Here is a 27575-nt window from a genome sequence, read left to right as displayed (position 1 = left end):
GAAAGTGTTCTCAGACAAAAATGTACAAAGTCATTTCAAGGTCATCAGATGTCATCTAACAAGGTCATCAGGGTTCATCTGAGGTCAAATAAGTAAGGTTTCCATGAAACATTATAGTTAAAATGTGAAATGTTCTTAGACAAAATTTTTAAAAATCATTTCAAGGTCATCAGGGGTCATCTGAGGTTAAACAAGTAATGATGAAGGAGTTCCATTGGTATGTGCAAGCATAACTATTCTTTTTAACTCAACAAATCATCCATTTCCCGCGATGTATTGTTTTAAAGACAATTCTTGGTGTGTTTTTTTATCAGTTTCAACATTTATTTACAAATCGAACCATGAAGTCTAGGATTGCTTGCATTTAGATTTAGAATTTTTTTGAGATAATGTCAAGTTCGTAAACAATTTGATGATCGTCAACCCTTTAATTTATTGGACATCAATTAGGCACGTATCACCGTGTCAGCTATAAATGGTGATGGTCACCAGTTATGTTTACTCTTGGTTAGATAGTTGGTTTGCTGTATGTGATACCACAGATCCTGGAATACCAATTGGATTGCATACGAAGCTCTCCAACAAGTCATTGTTGGAGAGCTTTCGCTGCGCCTTGATCCTTCATCATAAAACCACGACGAACCCAGTGTACAGTCGGAATTTAGAGTTTCTTAGATTACTAAACAGTAGAAATATCAATAAAGCAAGCTTAAAAATGATATATCACTGGTGCTCAAAAAGCTAATTTTACCTTAATGCATTTAAACCTTTAATGTACAATATAATATGTTCTAAATTTTAGTGGGAACTACAGATGGCTGTAATAACAAGTGTTTCACTGAAAACCACTGCCAGCAGGGCCAGTGTATCAACCAGTACTACCGCACTGTCTGCGATTGCTTTGATACTGGATACGAGGGACAATATTGTCAGCAAAAAGGTAAGGAAGGAAAAGAAGAAAGAAAGAAAGAAAGAAGAAAGAAAGAAAAAAAAGAAAAAAATAAATAAATAAATAAATAAATAAATGAAGAAATGAAGAAATTAAGAAAGAAATAAAGAAATAAAGAGAGAAAGAAAGGAAGGTATAAAATATGTTTAAAAATAAATGTTTGAAAGCATGCCGAAGATGTGTAATCATATAATTGGTGAATTTCGTCAGAAACATACATACCTAAACAGACCAAGCATTGTAAATAACAATTATTACCTGCTTTACTTAATGTAATCATGTTTATCGTTTGTAATGTAATCACGATATTATCTGTTTGAACACGTTGAAATGATAATTATTTTCAGGAAATATGGAATTGACATTTCATGGACAAAATTATATTCAATATCAATTCAATAAGCTCGGACAAACCGTATCCAGGGACAAATTCAGGATAAATCTTCAATTTAAGGTAGGTAACGCTAAATAAAATCTAATACTTGAACTAAAATTTGCAAGTCATTTTGCTACGTTGTGTCCGAAACCATCGGACTTCATCAGGCATCTGATTGTTGATGGTGTGGACTCTTGTGCATCATCGCGCAGCGTTTACTGTAAAATCAGAAGGTGCCATATTAAAACTCTGTATATACATGTACTGGACTAATACATTTTGTTATTATAATCTTGTATGGCCCTATAAGTACTTTTAGCATTTTCCATTAGTTTCTTTTATTTTTGAAGCTAATAGTTCTGCACATAAAACAAATATATATGGTAAGAGAGGGTCACCTTGTCTTCACCTACGTCGAATTTTAAAAGGTTTTGGGATAATGCCATTCATGATTACAGATGAAATCGTATTGTTATTGAAGTCTCAACCAAACCATCTACAAACATCTGTTCGGAAATTAAAAGGTCTTTAAAGTTTCCAAATAAATCATGAATGTTGTATAATTATGCAATCATTGCAATGCATCAATGTGTCAGTCATTCACTTCTCCTGAAGTATTTTTTCTTGTGATTGGATTCACGATGAGTCATGCATATTCATAAACTCATGCACTATATACTAATGTATTATTGAAGCGCATAACAGGTAATCTAAAAAAAATGAAAGTATGTTTTTTCAAATAATTCAAACAAAGATGTACTCCGATAATTAGAAAAGAAGCACATCTCCACTCCATTTATTAAATGTTTATTATTATCATTTCGAATGATAAACAAGTTGGACTCTTTTCTGGTCATTATTTCTAATATCAATTATATCCTGTATGTCCGGTGCAATCACCGTATGTACTTTCTTGAAAAATACTAGTACCGGAACATTATTAATACATTTTCAGTCACAACTGGAGTAATATTCCTGAATTTTGTTCATTTTGTTATTTACACTCAAAAACTTCTTGAAATAGAAAAAGGAAGGAAGGAAACAACCTGTCGAGTATTGACACTGATTATGTTCCTGTTTTTGTTTAGGTTGGCGAGGAGCACCAAGCAGGTGTCTTATTTTACGCAACAGGTTCAGTCCCAGTTGAGACTTATTTGGCTGTTTACATGGACAATGGACGAATTACTGTTAAGATGCATACGGGAAGTGGTGATCCTATGGTTACAACATCTGATACTGCTCTCAATGACGACAGGTAAGGCGACAAAGGAAAAGACACTTACCGACCCCAATTTGTAAATTATTGTTTCCTGTATAAATGAATACCGAACCAATTTGTCCAAAATATTTGAAAACAATAAAATGTTTGCCTAAACAGTTATTCTCAAATCATGAAGCAAAGCAATTATTATAACACTAATATGAGGCACATTATGGTACATAATGAATAATTATTGTTATAGTATTGTACATTTAAGTAACAAACCGACAAGTTCAAGCGGATGACTTGCAGCCTTGATGTTTTTTGTTGATCAGTATCAACAAAAACCATCAAGTCCCAAAGGATACACATGTATCTAAACATCCTCTTCCATGATCTTATTCAAATTCAAGTTTCAAAATGGTTTTGGTAAAATGCTGACAAACATTTGGTATTATGTCTTTCTTCAAACAGCTGGCATAAGATCTTCATTCGTCTTGATGGGCGATTCCTTCTCGTCGTTATAGATGACCAGTCTAACTCCAATCAAATTAGTGGCGATATGCATCAGCTTCATTTAGATCCAGACGTCTACATTGGTGGTGGCCCAGCCCTTAAAGGAAAACCAGGTAAAGCAATTAACAATTGAATTAGAACTATACATCTTTGCATTAATATTATAAAAATGCACTTTATATGGTTATACTTTTGTCTTAATACAAATGGAAAAGATCATAATTATTATAAAATATTTACAAAGTAGATAAATTCATGAAGACTGAACTAAAATAGTGTTATGGTCCGGGGTTATGGTGTACACACAACACTAAACATTAAACAATTCATGAAAGATTTGTTAATTGCTTTTGATCTGATTTGTTGGGGTTTGACCCTGCATAACCCAAGAAAGCTTCTTTTGAAACTGATTGTCAGCTACATGTGCACATGTGTACATATGGCTCTTTTGTACACGTGACCGACGACTTAACGTCTCCTCCGAAGGACGGAAATCACCCATGGTTCATTTCCCAACTCTAAATGCACCATAAGAGACCAGAAGTTTAAATTTAATCGACAGATGTTGCCAATTAAATTCAGACTTTATTTTTCCAGGTCACTATCCTAGCAAGTTTTCCCACTACCGGGAATCGAATCCGGGACCTAATGCACCAGAAACGAGATCTCTAACCACTGAGCCACACACTACCTTAAAATCTAATACAATCCAATTTGAAAGAAGATCAAACATTTTGAATTTGACTTATTCATTTCAGGTTTACCTGTGACATATAACTACATTGGCTGCCTCAAGGAGGCCTACGTCGATTATGATAACCTTATCGGCGGCGTCAAGATGAATTCGTCAATGATAACCTTCAATGGTGGTACCCCAATCTTTGAATGTGTTGAGCTAGGACATACCCCTCTCACATTCCCTAATAAACGATCGCAGTTGATATTGAATGAATGGACGACCGGAGAACTCAATTTAAAGTAAGAAAAAAGTACCAAACTGGCAGGGTTCGTAGTTGTTATTTTTTTGTATGTTGTAAATGATAATTTAAAAAAATAGTTAATAATAAAAGCAACATAACAAAACAAAGCATTCCTGAGACGTACCATAAACAAGGACTTAAAGCCAGAACCACATGTCCCTTTGTGTTCTCAATTACATGATACTCATTTAGGTAACAAATGGACGGTTAATTATGCCCTCCATAATAAACTTTGGGGCATATGCTTGCATCTAACTAACTGTTTAGGTGACCATTCATATACGCCAAAGTCACTGCAATTTATTATGGAGGGCATAATAAACCGTCCATTTGTTGCCGAAATGAGTATCATGTAATTGAGAAAACAAATGGACATAGGTGGTTCTGGCTTTAAGCCCGAAAAACTGCAACATTTATGTTGATATTATATTGCATTGGTACGATTTACTTAACATTGCATGTATTCAACCGTCAACGAGTGTCCAGCCGTCAATGAGTGTAACTAACAAGAATATAATTGCACTCGATGCCAAAATATTGCCCTCGTCTTCGTGCTAAAGTTGCGTCTATAAAGTATAGTATTATGCTCGTTCCATGGTTACTATTAGAAACATTTAAGAAGGAATCAAGGATATACATTTCAGAAATTCATAGGAAATTAAGAAGAAGCTGAACATAATGTAGTTTAAGTTTGACTTGCGCTTTTATGGGAGGGGTTTCATTTACAACAACAACAACAACAACAACAACAACAAAAGATGTATATGTGTTTTAAAAATACACGTTATTGCTACATTTTGGTCCATTCACGTTATTGCTACACATTGGTACATTTTGGTCCATTCACGTTATTGCTACACATTGTTACATATATTGCTACATTGTGCTACACATTGCTACATTTTGCTCCATTCAATATTGCTACACATTGCTACATTTTGCTCCATTCACGTTATTGCTACACATTGCTACATTTTGCTACACACCCCTACATTGTGCTACACATTGCTACATTTTGCTCCATACAGGTTTACCTTCCGTACATCTTTCCCCGATGGCATCTTAGTTCACGCTCTTATCAGCATTGATGACACTCCCGACGGATTCCTTAACGTAAGTGGCAGATTATATCTCATAGATTTATATCATAATCCATTATTCATTGTTGTCAATCATGTAGGACTTGACCATAATGGAGTTTGCTCCACCGTAAGATTATGTTAAATTGCCCGTAATATGTTTTAAAAGGTTCAATCTTTGATGATCTCTCCTAATCTATGACAGTTTACAAGCTTATGTGTTCGTTGTCCCTTCAATAACAGGCTTATGTGGTTGATGACCCCTTTTGAAATCTTGCATTGTCTTGATCAAACTTTGCGCCTGATACCAGCTATACCACCAGCCAGTGAATCAGAATTATTGTCGCCAGAGACGACGACCTATTGACTTTTGGCCAATGAACAAGATAGATGTTCTTAAAGAAGCATCAAAGCGTTTGTGATCATCAATTGGTCAAATTCCGGGGTCAAATTTTAATTACTTCAGAAATATAATTGTTTACTAGTGGATATGATATGTATGAGAATGATCATATTAATGTATCTTAATTTTACATTATCCTTACAACAAAAAGAACGTTCACTATTTGTTTGGTTCCAAAACCAATCCATAATTAGCACTGTAACATTTCTGGCGAGGCGGTGATGAATTTTAAAACCACTCTATTTTTGTTTTCTTTCCCATTTAGGTACACATGGTTAACGGCTCCCTAGAATTGCAAGTTGATTTAGGCACGAATGGAGGCACCAATCGCCAGAAAGCCGTAAATGTAGGCACCAGCCTTCATAACACTGCTTGGCATGACGTTCACCTTGCAATCAGAAGCGGGTAGGTTATACTACTTTTCATCAATAATTCTAAAGAACTAACTTTAAGCAAAGGTGGATAGCCCTCCTCTAAAAAACATTGATGAATATATTTTATTTTGAAAATAATTGTTCAAAACTGTTGTACACTGAGTGCCCCCCCCCCCAGAATTCCCAATAGAGTCCATTTTTTTATTATCAAAATGTTTATGAGTGCCTCCATTCAGCCCTGGCAATATAATAGCTTTTATTTTGTATATGGGTACATACAATGAAAGCTAAGGAACAATAATGTTGATCCAGACAATTAACAGTAACCTAATAAACATCTGAAAAAAGTAATTACCCCCTTCATATAATGGCCATTATTCAAATCTGTATAATGCGTTGGAAGCAGAATTTATTTCTGCACATTTTGACACCTCATTTGTAGCAATTGACTAAATATCGACGTCACATGGTACATTTAAATCAATATTTGAAAGTTGCAGTAAACTCTATTGATTTGTATTCAGTATAGTGGAATGACGTTTGTGTAATGATATCCGAGTGTTTTTGTATTGTTGTAAGTGCAACTTTCAAATCTGGACCTCACTACATTAAATTGACCGGTGTTTTATTGTTTTTTGGGCTATCGTATCAAATGAGGTGTACAAATGCGCAGATATAAATTCTACTTCCAACGCATTTTACACAATTGTAACACAATAGCCCGTTTTTGAATAATGGCCATTATTTAAAGGGTGGTAATTACTTTTTTTTAGATGTTTACATAATTAGCCTTACACAATGGAACTCTTATACCATTCAACCTAACTATTTTACTAATAATCTGATTTTATAAAAGAAGCTTTCGTTCTTTTTTGTAAATTGATCCAGGACTTCGCTTTGATGTTGTTCATCCTCCTCTGAATTACTTGTATTTTATATCTGTAGGAATATTCTATTGACTGTCGATGGTCGTATGGTTGGAATACCACACAAACATAGCATGGTATCAAGAAGCGCTATCTACCTGGGATCAGACGTGTCAGGCGCAAATACTGGTAAATATATTGCGTATGTCTAAAAATGCGTTTGTACATACATGGAGACTATAACAGTGATTTGATAGAAAACATGGTTGTTTCACCTTATGAAAAATCTTTTAAGGACTTCTTAGTAAGCTTATGTATGGTATCTCCAAAAGTGGCTAGAATACTTTGGTATCTCATATAGTATTTTTTTCAAGCTCATTTGATCTAAATGTTGACAAATGTACAAACATATTGCGAAATTATGCTAATAAAGCTGTTTCTATAATACACATGTACTGTCCTCGTTCAAGTATCACTGTTTTGCTGTACCAATTTGTCACGAGCAGTTTTGAGTTCATCGACTTACCGTCTTATATACATCACATGTACATGCACTTAATAAGCTAGAATATAACTAATTTCATAAGTTGATTACGTCACAAACTTGGGAAAGAATAAGGTAATAAAAATGTTGTTGCGTTTTAGGTTTCGAAGGTTGTATGAGACAGATTCATATCCAAGGTAACACTCTGTCACCACTCAAAGTCATCAACTCTGATATGGCCAATGGAGTTACCATCGATGGATGCCAGATCGCACTCAATCCTTGTGCGAGCGGGGAATTAGAATGTGAGAACGGTGGGGCATGTACGCACGAAACAAATGGTACAAAATGCACATGCAATGCAAAGGAATATACCGGATCAAGATGTCAATTCCGTAAGTACCTTACAAAACTTTTGATGTTGACAAAATATAAATAATAAATCTTGTGATTTACATTGCACTTCTCAGTAGCACCAACACCATTTCAAACTTATACGGCCTAGCGCACACAAGAATACTGTTTGGGCCGATTTGGGCGCACTATAGTTTTTCACTACAGTCTTTCTTAGTAGTCAGTTCTGACTTTGTGCGGAAAGGCTGCATCGTAAGCAACACTGTGCTGAGTGTAGCTGAGTGTGAATGACCATTTGATTACTTTTTCTAAACCACTGAACTGAACTGTGCAATGTGTCTTATAGTATAAGTTTCTTATTCTGCAACCACTGAGATACATTATAACCATTTCACTTCAACAAGGGCAAGACTGTATTGTAGCTCCTCTCAGCACTTGTAACAAGTTAAAATTATCCCATAACAGCTACCCATTACATCTGAGTGGGCGAGGCAAGGGTGGTGAAGCAGGGATTCGAACCTACAATCACAAGCTGCCTCCTGATTATGGGTCGGAGCCTGAAGCTAATGGTATGAAGTGTTATGGGCTATTTTGTTTCAAGAACACCATCCAAACAGGAAACATTATGTTATTTATTTATATGACAAGGCATTAAAAATCATCTAGTAAAATATCAGTCCCTGCTCCCTGCTCGAAAGAATTTATTGTCTTCGGTAATTAATGAATTACTTGCCACTAATCAATAATCTCATTAAATTATTACAGCATTGTTCAAGAAAAGTTGTGCCGACTATTACCGTGCCGGTGATCGTGAATCAGGTCCGAAGCGTATTGATGTCGACGGTAGTGGACCAGTTCCAGCCGCTCATGTTATGTGCGATTTCTCGTAAGTCTCAAACATTCTTAAACATTACTCGTATCTGCAAATGCATAGGCAGAACATAATACAATCCAAAAGTTCCAAGTTTGAGAGTTTTTGTCGAATTCCATATTTTGGAATGTGGTGGATGTATATAATAATCTTTCGACTGTTTTTAAAATTAGTAGATTAACAATAGATTAACAACATGCTTAATATTAATATAGATTTATCGTGTTAAAAATTATCATTCTGGAAATAATGTGTGCACTACGATTACCTGTAGGCCTATATTAAAACATCCTACAGTAGGTAAAACTCCGACACACCATAATATGTCCCATTTAAAGACGTAATCATATTTTCTTTTACTATATATTACAGAACGGGAAGGCTTAAAACAACCATAGAGCACAACTTCAAAGCAAAGACACTTCTCCGATCATATGGTGGACCACATCTGGATTTCAAACTACAATATCGCGATATGACACCAGAATTATTAGCTGCTTTTGTCAAACATTCGTCAGGTAATTGCAGGCAGCTATTCAGCTACTGGTGTTATGAATCACCAATAAGGTAAGTGTGACTTTATATCAAAACATAATCTTGACATACAAAACTTTATATTAGCAAATTATTATATTTTCAAACATCTTACTGGCATCTAAAAATGCAAAACAGGTGACAATAGCAGAAAGATACTATTAGATGGTGTGTCACAACCATTACGGCATTACTGCTCAAAAAGTATCGTTACATTTAAGAAAGTCATCATGATTGAAAAACCAAAAGGGTATTGAAATAATCAATAAATTTGCTGAATGCAGCATTTTATACTGCAAGTTTTGACACCTCATTTGTTGCTTTTCGATCGCGTTGAGCAAAGTTACAAACATTTCAATGGTAAAGGGTGGGATTTCAATCCTTTGTGTAGGGACTTCTGCATCTTTTGAAATCCGACACTTTACCATTGATATGCTTTTAGCTTTTTTTCATTGAGATCGCAGAGCAACAAATGAGGTGTCAAAATTCTCAATATAAAATGCTGCATTCAGCGAGTTAATTAATTTGCTTAATACTTCTTTAGTTTTAAATCATGGCGACTTTTTCAAGTGTAACGATACCATTTCCAAACAAAGATATGATAGCTAAGTAAAAACGATGATACTTTATACGAGTGAAATGTTAGTACAAAACATTTTTCTGGATTATGTGAAGATGGGAGAGCCGTTTAGGATATATGGTACGTTGTGGATTCTACTACCTAAGATAATCATTAGCTAATTTTATTATTAAACGTCAGTGTTCATTGTTGCTTCTTTATTCAGATTGGGAAAATTTACTCGTGTCTATGGACCAACAGATAATGAAATCAGCGAATACCCCGACCGATTCAAAACACAGTGTAACGGCAACAGACAAACGTAAGTACAGAAAACTGTTTTATTGACTACTTAAAGCCATTCTAAATTTGACTTGCTGATAAACCAATACATATTAACATATATTTTTAAATCGATTTTAAAATGCACAAAAAATTGGCACATAACAATGAAATTTCAGAATATCGGTCGATATATGATATAGAGCTAATAATTATTCATGTGTCATTATTTTATGGTCAAGTAACTTGCGTAAATAAAATTGAACATTCAATGCTTATGTTAATGCCAAAGTTCTTCCGGTAATATGCTATAAAAGAAATACCATACTTTACAACTGCGTATGTGTGCAGGTGGCAGCAAGACATTGGTTACATGACAAGGAACCTACCCATTACCAGGATGAGAGTTTTGAACAAGAAACAAACCGAGTTCACCAGAGCAACACTAACACTGGGACCACTGGAGTGTTTTGAATCAGGTAATAGCATTAAACCTACATCGTGCGGATGCAGGAGGTTCAATGTAGGGTTTGTGGCTATCAGATACTAATAAACGGCGTCGTAGTTGCATTATGTTGATGATTTTATGATGAACGAATTTTTAACAAGATCACACTGTACAAGAAAGATCACACACAGTGTGATCAGATTATTGTATATTAAAGACAAAAATATTAATATTAAGTGGCTTATCTGTAACTTAACAATGAAGAAATCACTTGAACGACATGGACAAGAGCGCCGAGATGCGTCGCCCTTACCATTTTACCTGTACGTATCTTCTCTCCCCTTTTCCGTTGTATTGAAAACTGACCGCTATAGATTTATGTACACAAGTGGGAAATCTACACATATGGGTCTCAAATATATTTCTTTATCAATTTGTTGCCTCTTTTCCACAGCTGCTGCTTCCAAACCAAACACAGTAACTTTCTTTACGCCTGAGAGCTACTTGACACTTACACCCTTGAAGAAGTCGTTAAGTTTTATTTTCCGCGCATCTGCAGTTGGAAATGTGGTCTTCCATCAAATGCGAGGAGACAAAATACCTAATTCAATACTTGGATACATTGCCGAAGGTAATTCTTTCACAAGATAGAAGCATATTTGTGTTCTATAAACAGGAGCTCTCTTCTTTTAAATTGGTAGTCAATGGATTATTTTGATAAATGCAGTTAAGAAAGCTGAAGAATAAGGATACTGTAAGCATGGTAAGAGTAGTCTTGTAACTATACGTCTAAATCGTTCCACCTGTTTTTGTTCGTACAGAAAACCTATTCACATTTGAGACGAATCTAAACGGAAAGACCGATGAGGTCAGTGTTGCTACCACCCGTTCTATGATAGATGGCGAATGGCATACGATTACTATTGATATCAATGAGCCCGATATCTTGTTTATCGTGGACAACGACAGTGAGATACTATCAGTACCTATAGGACAATCCATTGGACCATTCAGAGGCCGACTAAGACTCGGTGGAACTCCTGAGTAAGTAATAATCCTAAACTAGAATAAAGGCCTACAGTTTGATCAGCTCGTAATCGGCGGCAATTGTTTGGCTCTAACCACTACGCCAAAAAGTAGACACACGTTAAGAGCGATACAGTTGATTTATCTGGTTTGTATTGTGTGTGTTAAATAAAGTAGACAAACTATAGGACATGAATTAAAAATTTGTGATACTTCTGGCGAGTTTTCACAAGACACTTCTCGAAATGAAAATGGTTGATATTAATCCGCGATGTTATAAGGCCCTCCCATTACGATCTGATCAAACTATAGTTCAGTGGTTTGCTGAACAAGAATAACCTAAAATCAATCAAAATTCAAATTTTGGGATTTTTTAAAACAGGCATTGATGTGCTACTGAAGTATACAAATGGTAGCGTTAAAACAATCTGATCAAGATTAGTTCAGACATCAAAATGAAAATGGAATAAATATACGTTCGTGCACTCTTTGCCCAACTCAATGAACCACCTTCATATTTTTGCTAATTATAATAGAGTTCCAGCTGGAAAAGAAGGCTTGATGGGATGCATTTCTGCAGTGACTAAGGATAGCGTAGATATATTCCTCTATGACTTCTACAATGAATTCAAGTAAGTAAAATAGAGTCTAAGGTTTATTTTTTTAGATGAGCAGCCTAGCTTGGTTTTATTATTTTGTGCTTTTAAACACTTCTAACAGTCACTACATTAAACCGACGATGCGAGTATCTAGTGAACGGCTCTTTGCAGAGCCACCATATCCTTAATACACAATATATAATGTGCTGCTCTTTTAGGCCTAAGTAATATGCCCCGCACATTAAATAATGGGTATAGTATACAATTTTATACATACCTTTTTCGCCGTTAATAATTCAAAGATGCCACGCCCTGTCCAGTGATTTGCAGTAAGATGACGAACATCTTCAAAACCGCCCATACACAAAATATTCTTAAGGTTATGTAACTCTAGTGATTAGAAAAAAACGATTAATTGTATCATCTTCCTCTTTTATTTTGTTTAAGAGAAGAACACGAGTTTTAATATACATATATATTATATTAATTTGATTTGTCTAATTTTACAGGCAAGATGCCATCCAACCCGGATGTAAGAGCAAATGTGCAAAAAATCCATGCAAAAATGGCGCCCAATGTGTTGACAAATGGACCTCGTATGAATGTGTATGCGCTCATCCAGCTCAAAAGGGCAAAAACTGTGAAATCGGTAGGTAATGTGATTTGACATGTAATACACAACATATACTATACAATGCTGGCCATAAGTGTTGGGACGGGTTTGACAGGGTTTTTAAATAAGCCCCACTCCCCCGGTCAATGTGTAATCCTACTTTTTTGGTCACGCGCGCCTAGTGGCACCCAACATTGTTTGGTGGGGAAGGAGGAGGATCGGGGTGTTAGGAAAATGTACACGCTTGACACCAAAGAAACTCCCATTTCACCACGTTACAAATTACAGAAATAATGCTTTAATATGTACGTTTTACATAAGTGTCCCAACACATTTTGGCCAGCATTGTAGTAATGTGCAGCTCTTAAGCGGTAATTGCACCTACATTATTTCTTAGGTTATACGCTGTACACGCTGTATAATTTATAATTTGCTATCAAGTATCATTACGGTTATCCTTCATTTTACTCGTAACTATAGGGCTATTCCTTGAGATGCTTGATTCTTTATATATCAATCAGACGTATTTCTTTACTTTTCTTATTAATTTACTTGGTATTTTGTTGCTGTTTATCTCCACAGATAACACCAAAGACATGGTTTCATTTTCTGAACCTACTGTTCACCTTGAATACACGCCCTCATCGACCGAATTCCTCACATCTAATCTTCATCTTAGTTTCCGAACCTACCAATCAGATGCACTGATCTTCTATGCAAATGATCATCTGCATAACTTCGTCCAGTTAGAGTTGATGGACAGCGCCGTGTTGATTTTCAAATACAATTCTGGACGGCAGATTGTTGAGGTCATGGTTGATTCACGAGACGGTAAATATTTATTCATAACCTCATTAATAAACGCGATGCGTGCGATCCAATCATATTTTATTATTTGTGAAAACGCGAACGCAAATCGAGGTCATTAATATCTCACAATTGACCGCAAAATGCGTAATTGTTCCAATGTCGCACACAATTGACTTCTGCGTGCGCCGTATTGTGCGTCCAACGAACTTCGCGCGCGCTGTCTGCCGTATTTGGATTGCGCGCTTCCATATTTGCACAGATTCTGATACGCACTTTTGTTATTGGTCGTTTTGTTTTAGCCTGATCGATTTTGGGAAAGGGAAGATGTAAAAATTGTTTATTTTTACAAACTTTTGAGGAAAATTTTGTGTTATTTTGTAAAGTTAGAAGATCAAAGTGACGAAAGTTATGAATGAGGTTAATAACTTTGCATCGGTTATATGTATCGGGCATTGTGAAAAATCTAAACATTTTGCTTTGGACCTCGGAATATCCTCGGGGCTGCGCCCTCGGGATATTCCTCGGTTCCAAAGGCAAAATGTTTAGATTTTTCACAATGCCCTCCAAATAACCGATGCGCAGTTATTAACCTCTAAATCACACTTTTCATATGATCCTTTTTTAACACAATCTCATATTAACAATGTGAATAACAATACAAATACTAGACGTTGTATAACATCTTGCACATTTTATTTATCAGTATCTTAATTGCACAATATACTTAATTAATAGTGAAATTATAGACTCTTTGATGCACCAGTACGAATATATAGCCTAAGTAATTTGTGTATTCGTATGTTTTCATATGCGAATGCGTCATTCTGTGAAATGCATATTACCGAACATCATTATTTGTTGATGATAAAAACACAACAATTAGGCTAAGAAAACAAATCCATTCCAAATCACCGACGTTTCAGCTGGAAAAAGTGGGTAATAACTTATAAATCATACCATGGCCAAAATGCACCTGTTACCCACGGTTGTTTGATGTATATAGAATTGGCTTCATTATTAACTAAATGCAAACTATAGATGGCGCTATTTATCCTAAATCATATTTCTTTATTTGCAAGGGGTAGGTGATTAATACCGCCATTAAAACAGCCGGAATAGGTGAAACAAGCAAGAACGACATTTGATAAATATATTTCATCAAACAATAAAAATAATTATCTGTATTAAAAGCTTGAAAGAGTAATTTCCAGTAACTAAATAGCGCCACCAATGTTGTCATTAATAGATACATTTTATTTCAGAAAAAGCTACAAAAATGCTATAAAAGTGAATAATTTTGTAAAAGAGGGGAAATCAAAGTTGAGAATGACTCAAAAGCATGTGTATACATTAGCATGATATCATATTTAGCTGTTAAAGCCTAAAATTTGGTAGTAGATGATATTTTGTTTGAAAAACTAATAAATGATCCCATCAAATACCATTTGTATAAACATCTGACAGCCAATTGCCTCAGGCGAGGGCACTTTCTGGAAAGCTGTACTGGGATTTCATGGGAAATAAAGCTGTCAGGAAGAATTGCTGAACATTTTAAGGAAATCTCTAGTCTAATGATAGAAAGAGGAGAACCGAATCTAGACATTATTAATTATACCCATCTTGTAAAAGAGAAAAAAAATGATTTACCATGAGGTTATGGAGTTCTCATTGAGTTGATTTTTCTATCTAATTGTCACACTATGTTATGTAACGGTTGTAACCTATGGTTTGCCAGCTGACGATATCACAATCATATGTTTTGTCAAACAATGCACACTAACTTCACATGTGTCTTACCAACTGCACACCGATGTATAACTAACACACCACACATGCATGTTTGTTCCCTACCCTACTATGTTTATTCTGTAGTGTCCACAGACGATTCCGAATCAAACAGCACTGATACTATGGGTAGGTTGCCTTGCATCATCGTCGATTGAATGCGTTGTTATATACACTTTTCTTAGTTCTTGACACCACCACTTGTTGCCCTAGACCATCACTCGACGACAGTCGCTATTCATTATAATAGAAAATATCGTACTTGAAATTTATAAATGAAGTTGTTTTAATCTCTCTAACCTATATAATTCAAGATCAGAAAATTCCACCGAGACTCGAACTACGTATTATAGTTTATACCACTACCCCGGGACCACTACATCACACAGTCCGAGACATCAGAAGATTATGTATATATTAACGGTATATTAGACAATCGACTGGGGTTATGGTTAACTGCTGCGATCTTACTAGCACTGCGGGGCTCTTCTAAATTGGATCAAGAGCTTTTAAGCTCTTGATTCAATTACCAAGATCTTGTGCGTGATCTGATATAAATGAATAACACGAGGCTATTACTATGGTCCAGGACAACTAGTGGTAGTCAAGAATTAATAAAAGCTTGTTATTACTATGCACTGACATACTGTTTCATCTTCTTGCATTCAACTGTCACACTCCAGATATTCATCTTCTCTGTACTTAAAACTGCGTTTCATCTTAATTGTTTCGAGCGTCTAACTGTTCTTTATTCTGTAATCATGCACTCGGTTTTCTATCATTTTTAAAATCACTGCCCCATTTGTCCTTGAAGATTTTGACTTGAATATTTCGAGCACTATTCACGTTATAATAAATATGGAATGTTGGTTATTCTGCCTTCAGGATTAGAGCGACCCGTATTGACATGTTGTTTATTCCTTGATAAATTAATAAGCTTACTAAACATGAGATAATAAACTACAAAGACTGGTTGATTTTAAAATGGCCAGCACTTTATGCTTATATGACTAGCTTATTATCTGGAGTGTATAGGAAGCGACCATCTGAGTAATCAATGAGCGGCAGTCAGAGATTATCTGGTATGATTTCTTGAATGGCTTGCATCGCGGGGTCTCAAAACTAGCTATAAGCAAAAACCGATCCAATAGGAGCAAAATGAGTGATTTCGATTGTTTAAAAATTTAAATATACCTCTGGTACAAGATTGAACATTAAGCCGATCTCTATTGTGGCCAATAGACGATAAACCAAGAAACCTCCCTTCGTAGCTGACGCTCTTTAATCAACATTAATCAACAACGAATCATTCTTTGAAAAGCGACTGAAAAGTTCTAATTCATGACAAAAACGTTTCTAACAATTGCACATTATTTTGTACATTGAGAGAGCTGTTCCAGCAGTCTTTGAAGCCCTTCCAAAATGAGCCCTTCCAAGCCAATCCTAATCCTATTATTACCTTAATTTCTTTAGAAGCTATGCTACTGAATGACGGAGCTTGGGTTGATGTATCCATTGAGCGAGATGCTGAGATTACTGTGTTGAAGGTTAATGGAGAAATGATGCAAGAAGCTGGAGAACCAGTCAACTTGTTAACACAATACCACGATGACCCATTCAATGGTGCGGAAGGTGAGCTTTAGAAATTAACATTTTACAAAATCTGAATCGGCTACAACGTTAGTCAGGTGAAAGTATCATAGGATTGTTATCTTTTAATGATTGCTTACAGAACTTATTTTAATTTAGTTATTAGTTGTCCATGATTAAAAGCACTGAAATTAAATGAAATACTGGAACTTACGTTTCGTTAACACAATCTTTCGTCCGAAACTATCGGACATCATCAGGTGACTGATTCAGGTCAAATAGGCTTAGAAGAAAATTGAAAGCGACTTACAGCGTTGTAACACAGAATGGCCTTTTTGAGTTCCAAAGAATGCCATTTGGCTTGCACAATGCGCCCGCGAGATTTCAAAAGGCAATTCAAGATGTTCGAGAGGTCTCAATTGGAATTGAAGTAAGAAAACTGCATTAGTAAGCAACTTCTTCACACCCATGCAGCCATTTTTTCACCTATTTCCTCTCTGCCGTTGTCTTATTCTTCACATGTGTCATTATTTCAGAAACCGTCATGCCTCCTCGCGTCTTCGTCAGTTCTGACAAGGTTGACAATTACACATTGGCACTGATTGGTGGAGCCCCAGATTTGATGACGTCATTGCCTGGATTACAGGGATGCATCAGAGGTTTCATGATTGGTGATGAGCATTTACCCCTAAAACCTCTGGCAACTAGAAAGATGCAAGGTAATGTTGGTTTTCTGTTGTAGATTAATCAGTAGTTGCATGTATTTAGTAATATTTAATCTAATAAGTTAGAGATCAAACTACAATAATATTTTTCAGAATCTTGTTACTAATCTCTTTTATAGCCAATATCAAAGTAAATCCAGAATAATAAAATAGATATAACAAAGTGTACAAGTTGTAATTTAATTATTACACTCTACAACCTTACCTTACCCTCATGAACCATCAAGGGTTCTCCTGGGAGGACAAATACAGAAACCTTTTGGAACCTTGATTTCTATGAGTAATAATAGCCCATTGCTTTAAAATTTAAACAATAACGGTTCTATGAAATTTCACCAAAAGGAATGCTGCTGGTATCTTGTCATTGAGCTATTCTAGTTAAAATCCATACACCCCATATGGAATGGAAGACATTACCGTAATATCTCACACAGGGGGGTGTAGATTTCAAATGGAATCACACTCCCTGTGTAGGAGATTAAGGTAAATTCTTCCATAGGCGGTGTATGGATTTTAACTTGAATAGCCCATTAACAATCAGAACGAGGTATATAAGAAGTTCAAACTATGGACTAAGTTGGTAACAGAAAGGGATAATTATAATATCGATGACTTTCTCTTTTTCTTATCAGGTGTGTCCACACAGTGTACAGACAACTGTGCTCAAGGTGCTTGTCAAAACAACGGTGAATGCACTGAGTTATGGAGCAGCTTCAGATGTAATTGTACCAGCACATCTTATTCAGGAAGACTTTGTAGTAAAGGTAAGTACCAATAAGACAAAACAACTAAGATAAATTTATTTTAAATTCAGTGGTTATCTCTCTTTAAATGGGATCTTCTATATAAAATATACACTGCCCTTGTGGAAGATTTGTGCAGGGCCAATTATTTACTTGGGTCCTGATGGGTGCAATGTTCTTCTTCTCAAAACCATTTATATTTATCACAACATGACCGTGTATAAGTAAATACATTATTTTTATTGAGTTTGAAGAGTTCCACAATCCACACTTATAAGTGAAAACGTTTGACTTGATCCGTTGAATGATGTTCTATCAATTTTGCTCGTGAACAGATGTTGGTGCAAATTTCCAGAGTGCTAGCCTCTTGGTGTACCCATTTACACTGTATGAGGATGAGTCAGATAAAAGTACAGAGATGGATAGTCTTACGTTTGGATTCAGTACCGAGACCGATTCAGGAGTGCTAGCATACATCAGGAGTGATGATGAACAACAAGATATGGATAAATCTATTGTGGTTAAGCTTATGGATGGTAATGTGGAGGCTAGCGTAGACTTTGGCAATGGACCGAGTAAGTACTAGCTTGTATTCAATTGAAGTGAATCGAATCAACTTATTGTCCTAAAAGGTTTTTAAAGTTCATTCTAACTTCTCACTGTTTATTGCTACATTCTTTCTATCGTTTTAAACACTCTTGTTGCTGAAAATTCTGAGGCAGGAATTAATTCCTTATGTTTGGATCAAAAGTTTAAATCAAAATAACTCTTGTTGCTTATTTGTTAAGTCCCCCTTCTTTAAATCATATACGTGGAAAAATAACTGATAACAAGATTATTTACTTTGAATAGAGGGAGTTACATTTGTCTGAAAAAGGAGCTGTTTTAAATGCGTCAAAAATTGTGTATTTGACGAATATCCCGTTGTCCAAGTGATCTATACTCTATATACTTTCATCCTTTCCACCAATCTGTAGAACTGTAAACTACCTCTTGAAATACATTTACATGTTCATATTATATAATGTTATGATCATTATTTTTTTCGCACAGCAACTATCAGCATTGAAGGACCTTTCAACGATGGCTACCGCCATGTTGTCGCTTTCAAACGATTTGGAAACAGAATCTTGTTTGATGTAAGTATACTATACCTTATGAACTATGAATTTATGAATTATTTGGTTATCCTTTTCAATATCAAGTTGCGCTTTGAACCATGTATTTTCCTCATGCACTTCTGTACCAGCTGTCCAATATACATAATGTAGGAATACAAGTCATATACTTCTATACGGTCTTAACATATTACTGTAAATGTTGTAATTGTCATATCTCTATTTATTGGTCATAACTTATTCTAGGACTCTTTTAACCAATCTCTGATATACTTTATTATGCGCATACAGGTTGACAATCAAGATGGTAATTTCACCACCCTTACGGACGCCAGTCCCGTACAATTCACCAGGAGAGCAGCTTTGGTCGCTGGTGGTGTTGAATATAATGTGACAAGATTCGGACTTGATGGAGCTGGAGGCTTTCAAGGATGTATTGCAGGTAAATAAATATTGCAAAATAGGAGTGTTTTACCAAATCTTGACTCCATAAAACTCTAACTTTTTTAACCATCATACCTCACTCATATCCTAGTCCAAATCCATCCCAAAGTCGACACCTCACATTATAAGCTAAAACCAAAACCAACCAAACGCCAATAATAATCATTGTAGATTCTATAATACATTGAAGTATTGGGAAAAGGTTAAAGGTCATTGGACCTCGACCATTGTCCGAAGTATAGTTAACGGAATTAAGAATCATTGATCTTTTCCTAATTGCGGAGTCAGTGAACCCGTCAATTGATAATGATACGGTTAATACATGCACAAAAATAAAGGTTACTCCAAACAGCTGTGGAACGTATAAATAATCCAAACCGTTAGTTCATTAACATATAAAATAAACAATAGCGGTCCAAATATTGAGCCTTGTGGAATTCCACAAAAACTTCGTTGGCCATTAGACTTTGAACCATTTCCTTTGAACCATTTACACCAATTATATGATATCTACCACTAAGGGTAACTTCTGGGGGTAACTTCTTCCGAACCAGTTGATAACATGATCATTGTACAATAGTTGAAAATGCATATACAGCTCACACTCTCCCTTCCCCACCTCATATTTTAATGTTGGAAGAGTGAGACTCTATTGTAGAAATGGCGATGATGTTGTCCAGACTTGATCAACATTGCAATAGGGGAGTGGATGTTGAGCAATTTACGTTTTGGAGTGGCAATTCCACCAGGATTGATTTGTAGTTTATCCAGAATTAAGTCTTGTATTGACAGTGTTCTGAAAAATAATCCTCGCATTATTCTACGACCACAGAGTTCATGACTTTACGCAATGCCATAACATTTTATTTGTTTTATGTACTAGTGCTATAATAGCTTATGTAATAACAAGCGTATATATTATTGTTTTCCCATTACTCTAGGTCTTGATTACAATGGAATCAAACCTCTAGAACTACTTTTCGGTGCATATGCTCCATCGGATTCTATTGGAGTGTCAAAGGCTCAATGTGCCATGCTCAAAATGGACGAATCCGAGTCATCAGATGGCGACAATGGTGATGGTGATATGACTAGTGGCAAACCAGCTGGCAGTGGTTCAAGTCATAGTAGAAGCTCAGTAAGTTAAATACTACCCAGAAGAACACTATTTAAGCTAATGATGGAGATTTTCTAAAACAATAAGAGGCCCCTATTTTCTTATTTTGATCTATTTAAAATATTTAAATAAATAATAGCAATGATTAAATTGCAAAAATAAAAATAAAATCTGTAAATGCTTTTGAAAGCTTAAGTGATAGTTTTGATAATGACATAGCCAGACAGGCAGCTGCCCCTTGTAGAACACATTGTCTCTCCTCTTTGCTCCCTGGGATGCTGACAGCCGTGATATTTCAGAATTTTAGACATTTTTGACCACTGATTTTTGACAATTTTACCTGAGAATCCCCTTTCTTCATTTTCCCACCGCCCCTAAATCCTGACGCCACTGCGTTTTGTCTAGATACTATATGGCATATTGCATTTTAATTTGTTTTATTAAATCCCATTACAGCAGTCCGGAATATCTTCAGAATGGAATGTCAAACCAGCTGAAGGAGTAGAGTACGTCGAACCCAAAAAGCAGAAAACCAAGATCGATCCAGAAATTATTAAATACAGTAAGTTTCAGCATTAGGGCTGATGCATACTTTGTTTTTTGATCGCATATTATTTGATCTAACAAGTATTTCAATTTGTTTTTGTAACGAATGTTTGTTGACGATAATATTTGACATCCAATATCGAGTAAAAACACATTATCGATTTACGTCAACAAATATTTATTAAAAATTACTAGAAATATGAGTAGAATGGAAATGAAAACGAATAATCTCTTATATTACCTTCCAGTCCACTTCTATCACTTGCAAATGACCGATATTTTGAAGCAGCCTTTGTTTGTTCAAGTCTTGATATCATGGATATAGAGTAACATGGCTGAACATGGCTGAAAAAAAATGCAAAGGGAGAAAGCTTTACTTTGTTTTCTTCCGATTAAGACAATTGAGTAATATAGTAATTTTGGAGATAAAGTTGCAACAAAAATGAATTGAAATCAATTTCAAATGACATTATAACAAATTTAATAAAATATATTTTCATTCATTTTTCTTTACTTTTTCTAGGCATCATAGCAGCTTGTGCTCTGGTCATCTTACTCTTATTAGTGTTGATTATCCGTATGGCATGCAAACTAAAACAGAATGATAAAGAAGAAGAAGCAGCAACCATGGAAGAAATGACACCATTACGTCGTAAGGTAGGTATTTGAAACGAGTAGAAGTGCGTCAAATTTTATCACAATTTATTCTAATGAAAGTTTTATAAGCTTAAAGGAAGTCTCCGGCAATCACATCATAAAGCCTTATATGTTAGAAAAGTAATTATCATGCACAAATCACATGGTTTTATTTAAAGCAACTTCATATTAACTATTAAAAAAACGAATAAAAACAGTCGTCTCTCAACACGCAATATTCAAAATTCCCGCGTCGAAATTGTCTAGGCTAATGACGACATGGTTATTTGTGCTCAACTGTCGCCAGCCTTCATTGTATTACTGGGACATCATTACACCAGATAATTTCGGCGCCGGGGAATTTTGAATATCGCGTGTTGAGGCACTGCTGTTTTTATTTGTTTTATGGCAAATATGAGTTTGTTTCAAATAACACCATGTGATTCGTGCTTGATAATAATCTTCCTAACATATAAGGCATAATGTTGTGATTGCCAGGGACTTCCTTTAATGTGAAAGAGTGAAAAACTCACTCTCCAATGAGTAAGAGTGAAAATCACTCCTAAAAGAGTGAAAACCACTTCGTCAAGATATGATATAAGGGACATTACTGGAAAAAGAGTAATGTCCCTTATATCAGACATTGAAAGAGTTATTTCCATTCTTTTAGGAGATGTTTTCACTCTTTTAAGAGTGATTTTCACTCTTTTGGAGTGATTTTCGCTTTTCTCACTCTTTTGGAGAGCGACCTTTTCACTCTTTTATAATGCTTTAAGTATAGCAACCAAAATATCAGTCAAAACAGACGTGTCTAATGTCTAGAAATCTTGTTGAAGAAAGGTTAATGAGCACTGGATGTGTATCAGTTAAGAATTCGTCGCTGTTGTCCATGGGTTCCCAACGCAACAACAAAAGAACGCTCTACCTCATTGGTTCATTATGGTTAAACTAATCACTCGTTGCTCAGCGACGGAGTTTAAATCAACTTAATGTAGCTGCTTTTAAGACATTAAGGGCTTGGATAGCGATGTTTAGGCAGTATTTTTGCGGGACCTGAAAGCACATCAGATACACCAAACTGCATTCTGAATACGAGGACTATCCTTCTGATGTCAAATAATTTTGATTTTTTACAAATATATAATATCTCCAATACGAAAGGTCAAACTTTTCATATGATGGATGGTTTTTCATCCTAGCTACGTACACTTTAAGTACATATCACCAATTTTATAAAGTTTAAAAAAAAGAATGCAATTTGGTGTGTCTGATGTGCTCTCAAGCCCACAAAAAATACTGTGCAAAGGTGGGTGACCGATCCCTTAAAACATCCTTCCTTTCCTATTCTAGGATTTGGAACAGATAGATGCTGCTCCTACTAGGAATAGAACATTAGCAGAAGGAGTACCGGTATCGAATTCCAACTCATATACACCAGTACCTCGTGAAGATCCACAACCACTGCCATCACAACCACCATCACAACCACCACCATCACCTCAACCCCAACAACAGCAGCCACCTCAACCACAGCAAGTGCAAAGCGAGCCCCAGGTAATATTGGAATGGCACCATGAGTCGCGCTAATGTTTTGTTTAGCTGCTTGGCTTACCTTGCTCAAATTGCCATGTGATTTCTCGATATGTTGTATCAGTCGTCTGATCATACCAATTGCTATCGACTCATAATTATTTTCTTTTATCGTAACATTTGCTTAACTATTTTAGCTATAAGCACATCGCTTGTGCTTCATTTCTATATCAATGGCCAATCTTCATTGCACTGAAGAAACTTCTGCCTTTGCTGCTTTTAACTTTCTTATCTGCACAAAGTTTTACTGCTTATTAATATTATATGACAATAATCATGATATCGGTTATAGGTATATAAAAGAAACTTGGAAATGTGTTTGTGCAATCTATCTTAAAATCCCGTGGTTCTAATGAAAACAAAATATTCAAGTTGGAGAGATGAAAATAAAGTTATTGTTACTTCATACTTGCATTGAACATGTAAACCCATCTGTTGTACATCAGAAAGTTAAGATACGAAAAGAAATGAGCGTTTATTAGTAGAAAAGAATTAACAATTTCTACTTCGGAGATTAACTACAAATTTGTGTTTGATCCCATTTGTTTAGGCCCCTATATGATATGTAATAGTCAACAAACCTGTTTAAGGCAGTTTAATTAAAACTTCAATCCAAAGACTTCATAAAGTTGTAAACATCCGAATTAAGCATAAGATTGCTTTTGCTTGTCCCAATTTGTATCAAAAAGTACTTGATCATCATCATCATCATCCGTTGAAATACGTCTTACAGGTTGTAGCTACGGGACAATTTACCGTTGAAGCATCCCCTGAACTAAAAGATGAGCCACCAATCCCGATGATAGATGATGATGTAGATGATGATGAGATTACTGAAGCCACTCCTCTTACCTCTAATGAAGATATCCCTCCTCCTGTGCCTACCTCGGCTCCTCCTCATTGTAAGTATTCATCATCATGATGTTGTGGTTATGGTGATTGTGGTTGTGGTAGTGATGTGTACATGTATAGTGGTGGTACTAATGGAAGTACGGGGTTACTTAATTGGTCGACTCACTTTCGATAATGAAACAAATTTCAAAGTAGAACACTCTGGCGAAATAAGAAAAAAATGTTCGACATGAACTAGAGCAAAACTGCCGTTTGGTAAATGCTGGTAAAAGTGTCTTCTTGTATTGACCAAGATATAAACAGATAAATATGTTTTAAGCAGATGTTGCAAGTTGCTGTTTTTTTCCTTTCGCCTAAAGCGTCCATTCTGATCAAGTTTAATAAAGGTTGTAGGTTCGATCCCCATTAGTTAGGGCCAGCGTGTTGTGTCCTTGGGCAAGACAGATATATTTTGTCTTGCCTGTTCCACTCCATTCAGGTATGAGTTGTTTTAGGGATAGTCATAACACTGTTGTTGTTGGCAGCCATGGTCTGATATATCCTAATGGCAGCGGGATAAATGTCAAACACTTGGGAATATAGTTTGAAACTGTAGAATTCTGACATTTATTATTTGCTAGTGCTAGTACATAATGAAGCTGGTATTTATGATAATTTAGTGTCACTTCCCACCGTATCACTAAATGCCCGATGTTACTTACTTTGTATTTTTTTCTCACTATTTTTTTCAGTAACTCCACCTCAGCCGAAGAAAGATATTCCCTCAGAAGACGCCCCCAATGGACACGAGAAGGACGTACCCTCAGAAAGCGTTCCCTCAGAAAGCGCTCCCTCAGAAAGCGCCCCAAACGGACACAAACCATTGGTTAAAAATGACTCCATACTCAGCGAATCAGAAACAGCCGTCTAAAGATACTCAGTGACTAATGACGGCAAACATATTTCAATTCTTAATATGAACATGAATTAGTGAAAAGAATTTCATGTAAATAAATTAGTAATCAGAGCCCGTGGTCTTTAAAAGTATAGTCTTTAATAAAGTTTTTGGGTGTGTGGGTCTGTTAAAATCTTAATAAACGGGACTAACCTCTGGGACGCCAAAGCAACAAGACTCTAAGAGTGGAGGCGAAAGTAAACGTAAAAAGTAATTAAAAGTAAGATTATGAGAAGAATGTCATGTAAAATGTCTTAATAAGTATATAATGTTGGGGGAAAGAGACATAATATATACTGTGAGAGGGAAATAAAGCTACCCTAAACGTCTTTCTGCATGTGCGTAAATCCTACTTAAGTGCAATGTCAGTAGATCATGCAATGTTAGTGGATCATGCAATATCTGTAGATCATGCAATATTTAATAGGTCATGCAATAACCGGATGATGTGCGTGTCAAGATGTGCAATAAGTGAAAAGACAATTACAACAATACAATGTGCAATATTTAGCTATAGACATTCGTGTTTAGATTGTATTCACAAAAGATTTAGAAGAAAATGTAATACTTGAATTTGATCATTGCGTGGAAAATGTATATAAAATCAGGGACTTCAGGGCAATAACAACGTGCTGTTGTTTTGTTAAAACTATAGTGTTCATAAGTATTTCTCAGATTTGTCATGTAACCATTTTTATTTAATTAACTGTTCAAAGGCATTTATTATGGTCAAGATAACTTAGGACAATTATAATGGTCCGTGGTCCTAATGACGAAATACTGTCTTCAACTGTATATTATGTAGGTCTATTGTTTTTTGTGCGATTGTATGTTTAGATTTAAGATTAATCCGAATTTTGACGGTATATATATGACAGTAATGTAGATAAAACATATAATAATAAAATTTCTTTTTATCTGTTAACTGTTAATTACCTGAAATAGTAGAAGAGAAAAAGCACCAGACTAGATGAGAGCTAGTTAGATATAGACCTAGTAGGTCAATGTAATGCACGTCGAGTAGTGTTGATTTGTTGGTTGGTTATTGTAATGCATTAGACGATAGAATAAAAACGACTGTCACAGTTTATGTATTTATCATTTGTATTATTTATTTATTTATTTATTTATTTATTTATTTATTTATACAAAATAAACATCTACCAAAAAGTAATTACCCCCTTTAAATAAAGACCATTTAATATTCCTAAACGGTTAATCGTATGCCAAAATTGCAATATGCAGTCGAAGCTGAATTTATTTCTGCGCATTATGAAACCTCATTTGTTGTAATGGTCCCAATATTGATGTCGCAACGTACATTTAAATGAAAGCAACTTAAGATTTGAAAGTGGCAGCAAAGTCCTATTGCCTAATTGTATTCAGTCTCCATGGAAGAAATCTTTTTTCTGCGCTCATTGGATTATTCTTCTTGTTTCGTGAATTTGGAGGAGGTCAAAACATGTAATTATAAATTTAGTAATAAAAAAATGTCATTATTCATATCAGTAGTAATTGTTTACTTAATCCCATATTAATTAAAAACATTACAAGTTAAAGGCTTAATGTACGATTTCCTTCAAATTTTAAATTTGTCATTATATACTCAAAATGCTGAAATAATACTAGTAATAATGATCGGGAATGGTTTCTGTCCATTTTGAGCTGAAATAACGAGGTAACGTGAAAGAAACACTGCTTGTTATTTTGGCCGTTTAACACGCAGTTCTATGGGCGGACATAAAGTCATAATTTCTTGAATTATGACTTTATGTCGAACTTTGCTCTGTTTACCTACAAACACAACAAATTTGGCTGATTCCATTTAGGTGCAAGTTGTGACATGTGTAAACATTACAAATATGCCAAAAAATCAGGTTTGAAAAAATTAACCAAATTCATATTATAAGATCGTACATTATGACTTTAATGTTTTCTGTGACCAAGCTGTTGTGAACACCTCCCAATCAGTAAATTTTGAATCTAATTTTACCACTGAAAGGACAATTTGCAAAACCGTAATTATTGTAGGCCATTGATGACCTTGCTAGTCAGAAAAAAATATTCTTTCTTTCAAATCTTAGGTTACTTTCATTAAAATGTACGCTGCGAGTGCGACATCAATATTGGGACCAATGAAACAAATGAGGTGTCATAATGCGCAGATATAA

At 35.3% G+C, this 27575-nt stretch overlaps 1 protein-coding gene across 6 annotated transcripts in view; it reads left to right on the top strand.

Moving 5' to 3' along the window:
* Positions 1-26494, top strand: part of LOC140138146 (axotactin-like) — a 44888-nt gene extending 18394 nt beyond the window's left edge. Inside the window, exons 4-34 of one of the 6 annotated variants that reach the window (XM_072160073.1) lie at positions 803-940; positions 1297-1403; positions 2414-2580; positions 3001-3155; positions 3801-4020; positions 5051-5135; positions 5770-5909; positions 6824-6933; positions 7390-7623; positions 8348-8468; positions 8826-9020; positions 9773-9868; positions 10180-10307; positions 10731-10907; positions 11098-11320; positions 11839-11934; positions 12411-12550; positions 13097-13345; positions 15197-15238; positions 16586-16741; positions 17236-17418; positions 18057-18188; positions 18503-18742; positions 19221-19306; positions 19577-19727; positions 20671-20867; positions 21303-21408; positions 21916-22049; positions 23379-23582; positions 24352-24520; positions 25202-26494. In XM_072160073.1, the coding sequence (XP_072016174.1) occupies positions 803-940; positions 1297-1403; positions 2414-2580; positions 3001-3155; positions 3801-4020; positions 5051-5135; positions 5770-5909; positions 6824-6933; positions 7390-7623; positions 8348-8468; positions 8826-9020; positions 9773-9868; positions 10180-10307; positions 10731-10907; positions 11098-11320; positions 11839-11934; positions 12411-12550; positions 13097-13345; positions 15197-15238; positions 16586-16741; positions 17236-17418; positions 18057-18188; positions 18503-18742; positions 19221-19306; positions 19577-19727; positions 20671-20867; positions 21303-21408; positions 21916-22049; positions 23379-23582; positions 24352-24520; positions 25202-25380 (4760 nt within the window). In that variant the 3' untranslated portion in view covers positions 25381-26494. Of the gene's footprint in view, positions 1-802; positions 941-1296; positions 1404-2413; positions 2581-3000; positions 3156-3800; positions 4021-5050; positions 5136-5769; positions 5910-6823; positions 6934-7389; positions 7624-8347; positions 8469-8825; positions 9021-9772; positions 9869-10179; positions 10308-10730; positions 10908-11097; positions 11321-11838; positions 11935-12410; positions 12551-13096; positions 13346-15196; positions 15239-16582; positions 16742-17235; positions 17419-18056; positions 18189-18502; positions 18743-19220; positions 19307-19576; positions 19728-20670; positions 20868-21302; positions 21409-21915; positions 22050-23378; positions 23583-24351; positions 24521-25201 lie in introns of all 6 variants that reach the window. The other 5 variants (XM_072160072.1, XM_072160076.1, XM_072160074.1 and 2 more) reach the window with 5 other exon arrangements.
* Positions 26495-27575: the final 1081 nt, after the last annotated feature.

The sequence above is a fragment of the Amphiura filiformis genome, chromosome 17 (assembly GCF_039555335.1).
Source record: "Amphiura filiformis chromosome 17, Afil_fr2py, whole genome shotgun sequence".
Lineage (NCBI taxonomy): Eukaryota > Metazoa > Echinodermata > Ophiuroidea > Amphilepidida > Amphiuridae > Amphiura > Amphiura filiformis.
This window is presented reverse-complemented; position numbering and strand designations above follow the sequence as displayed.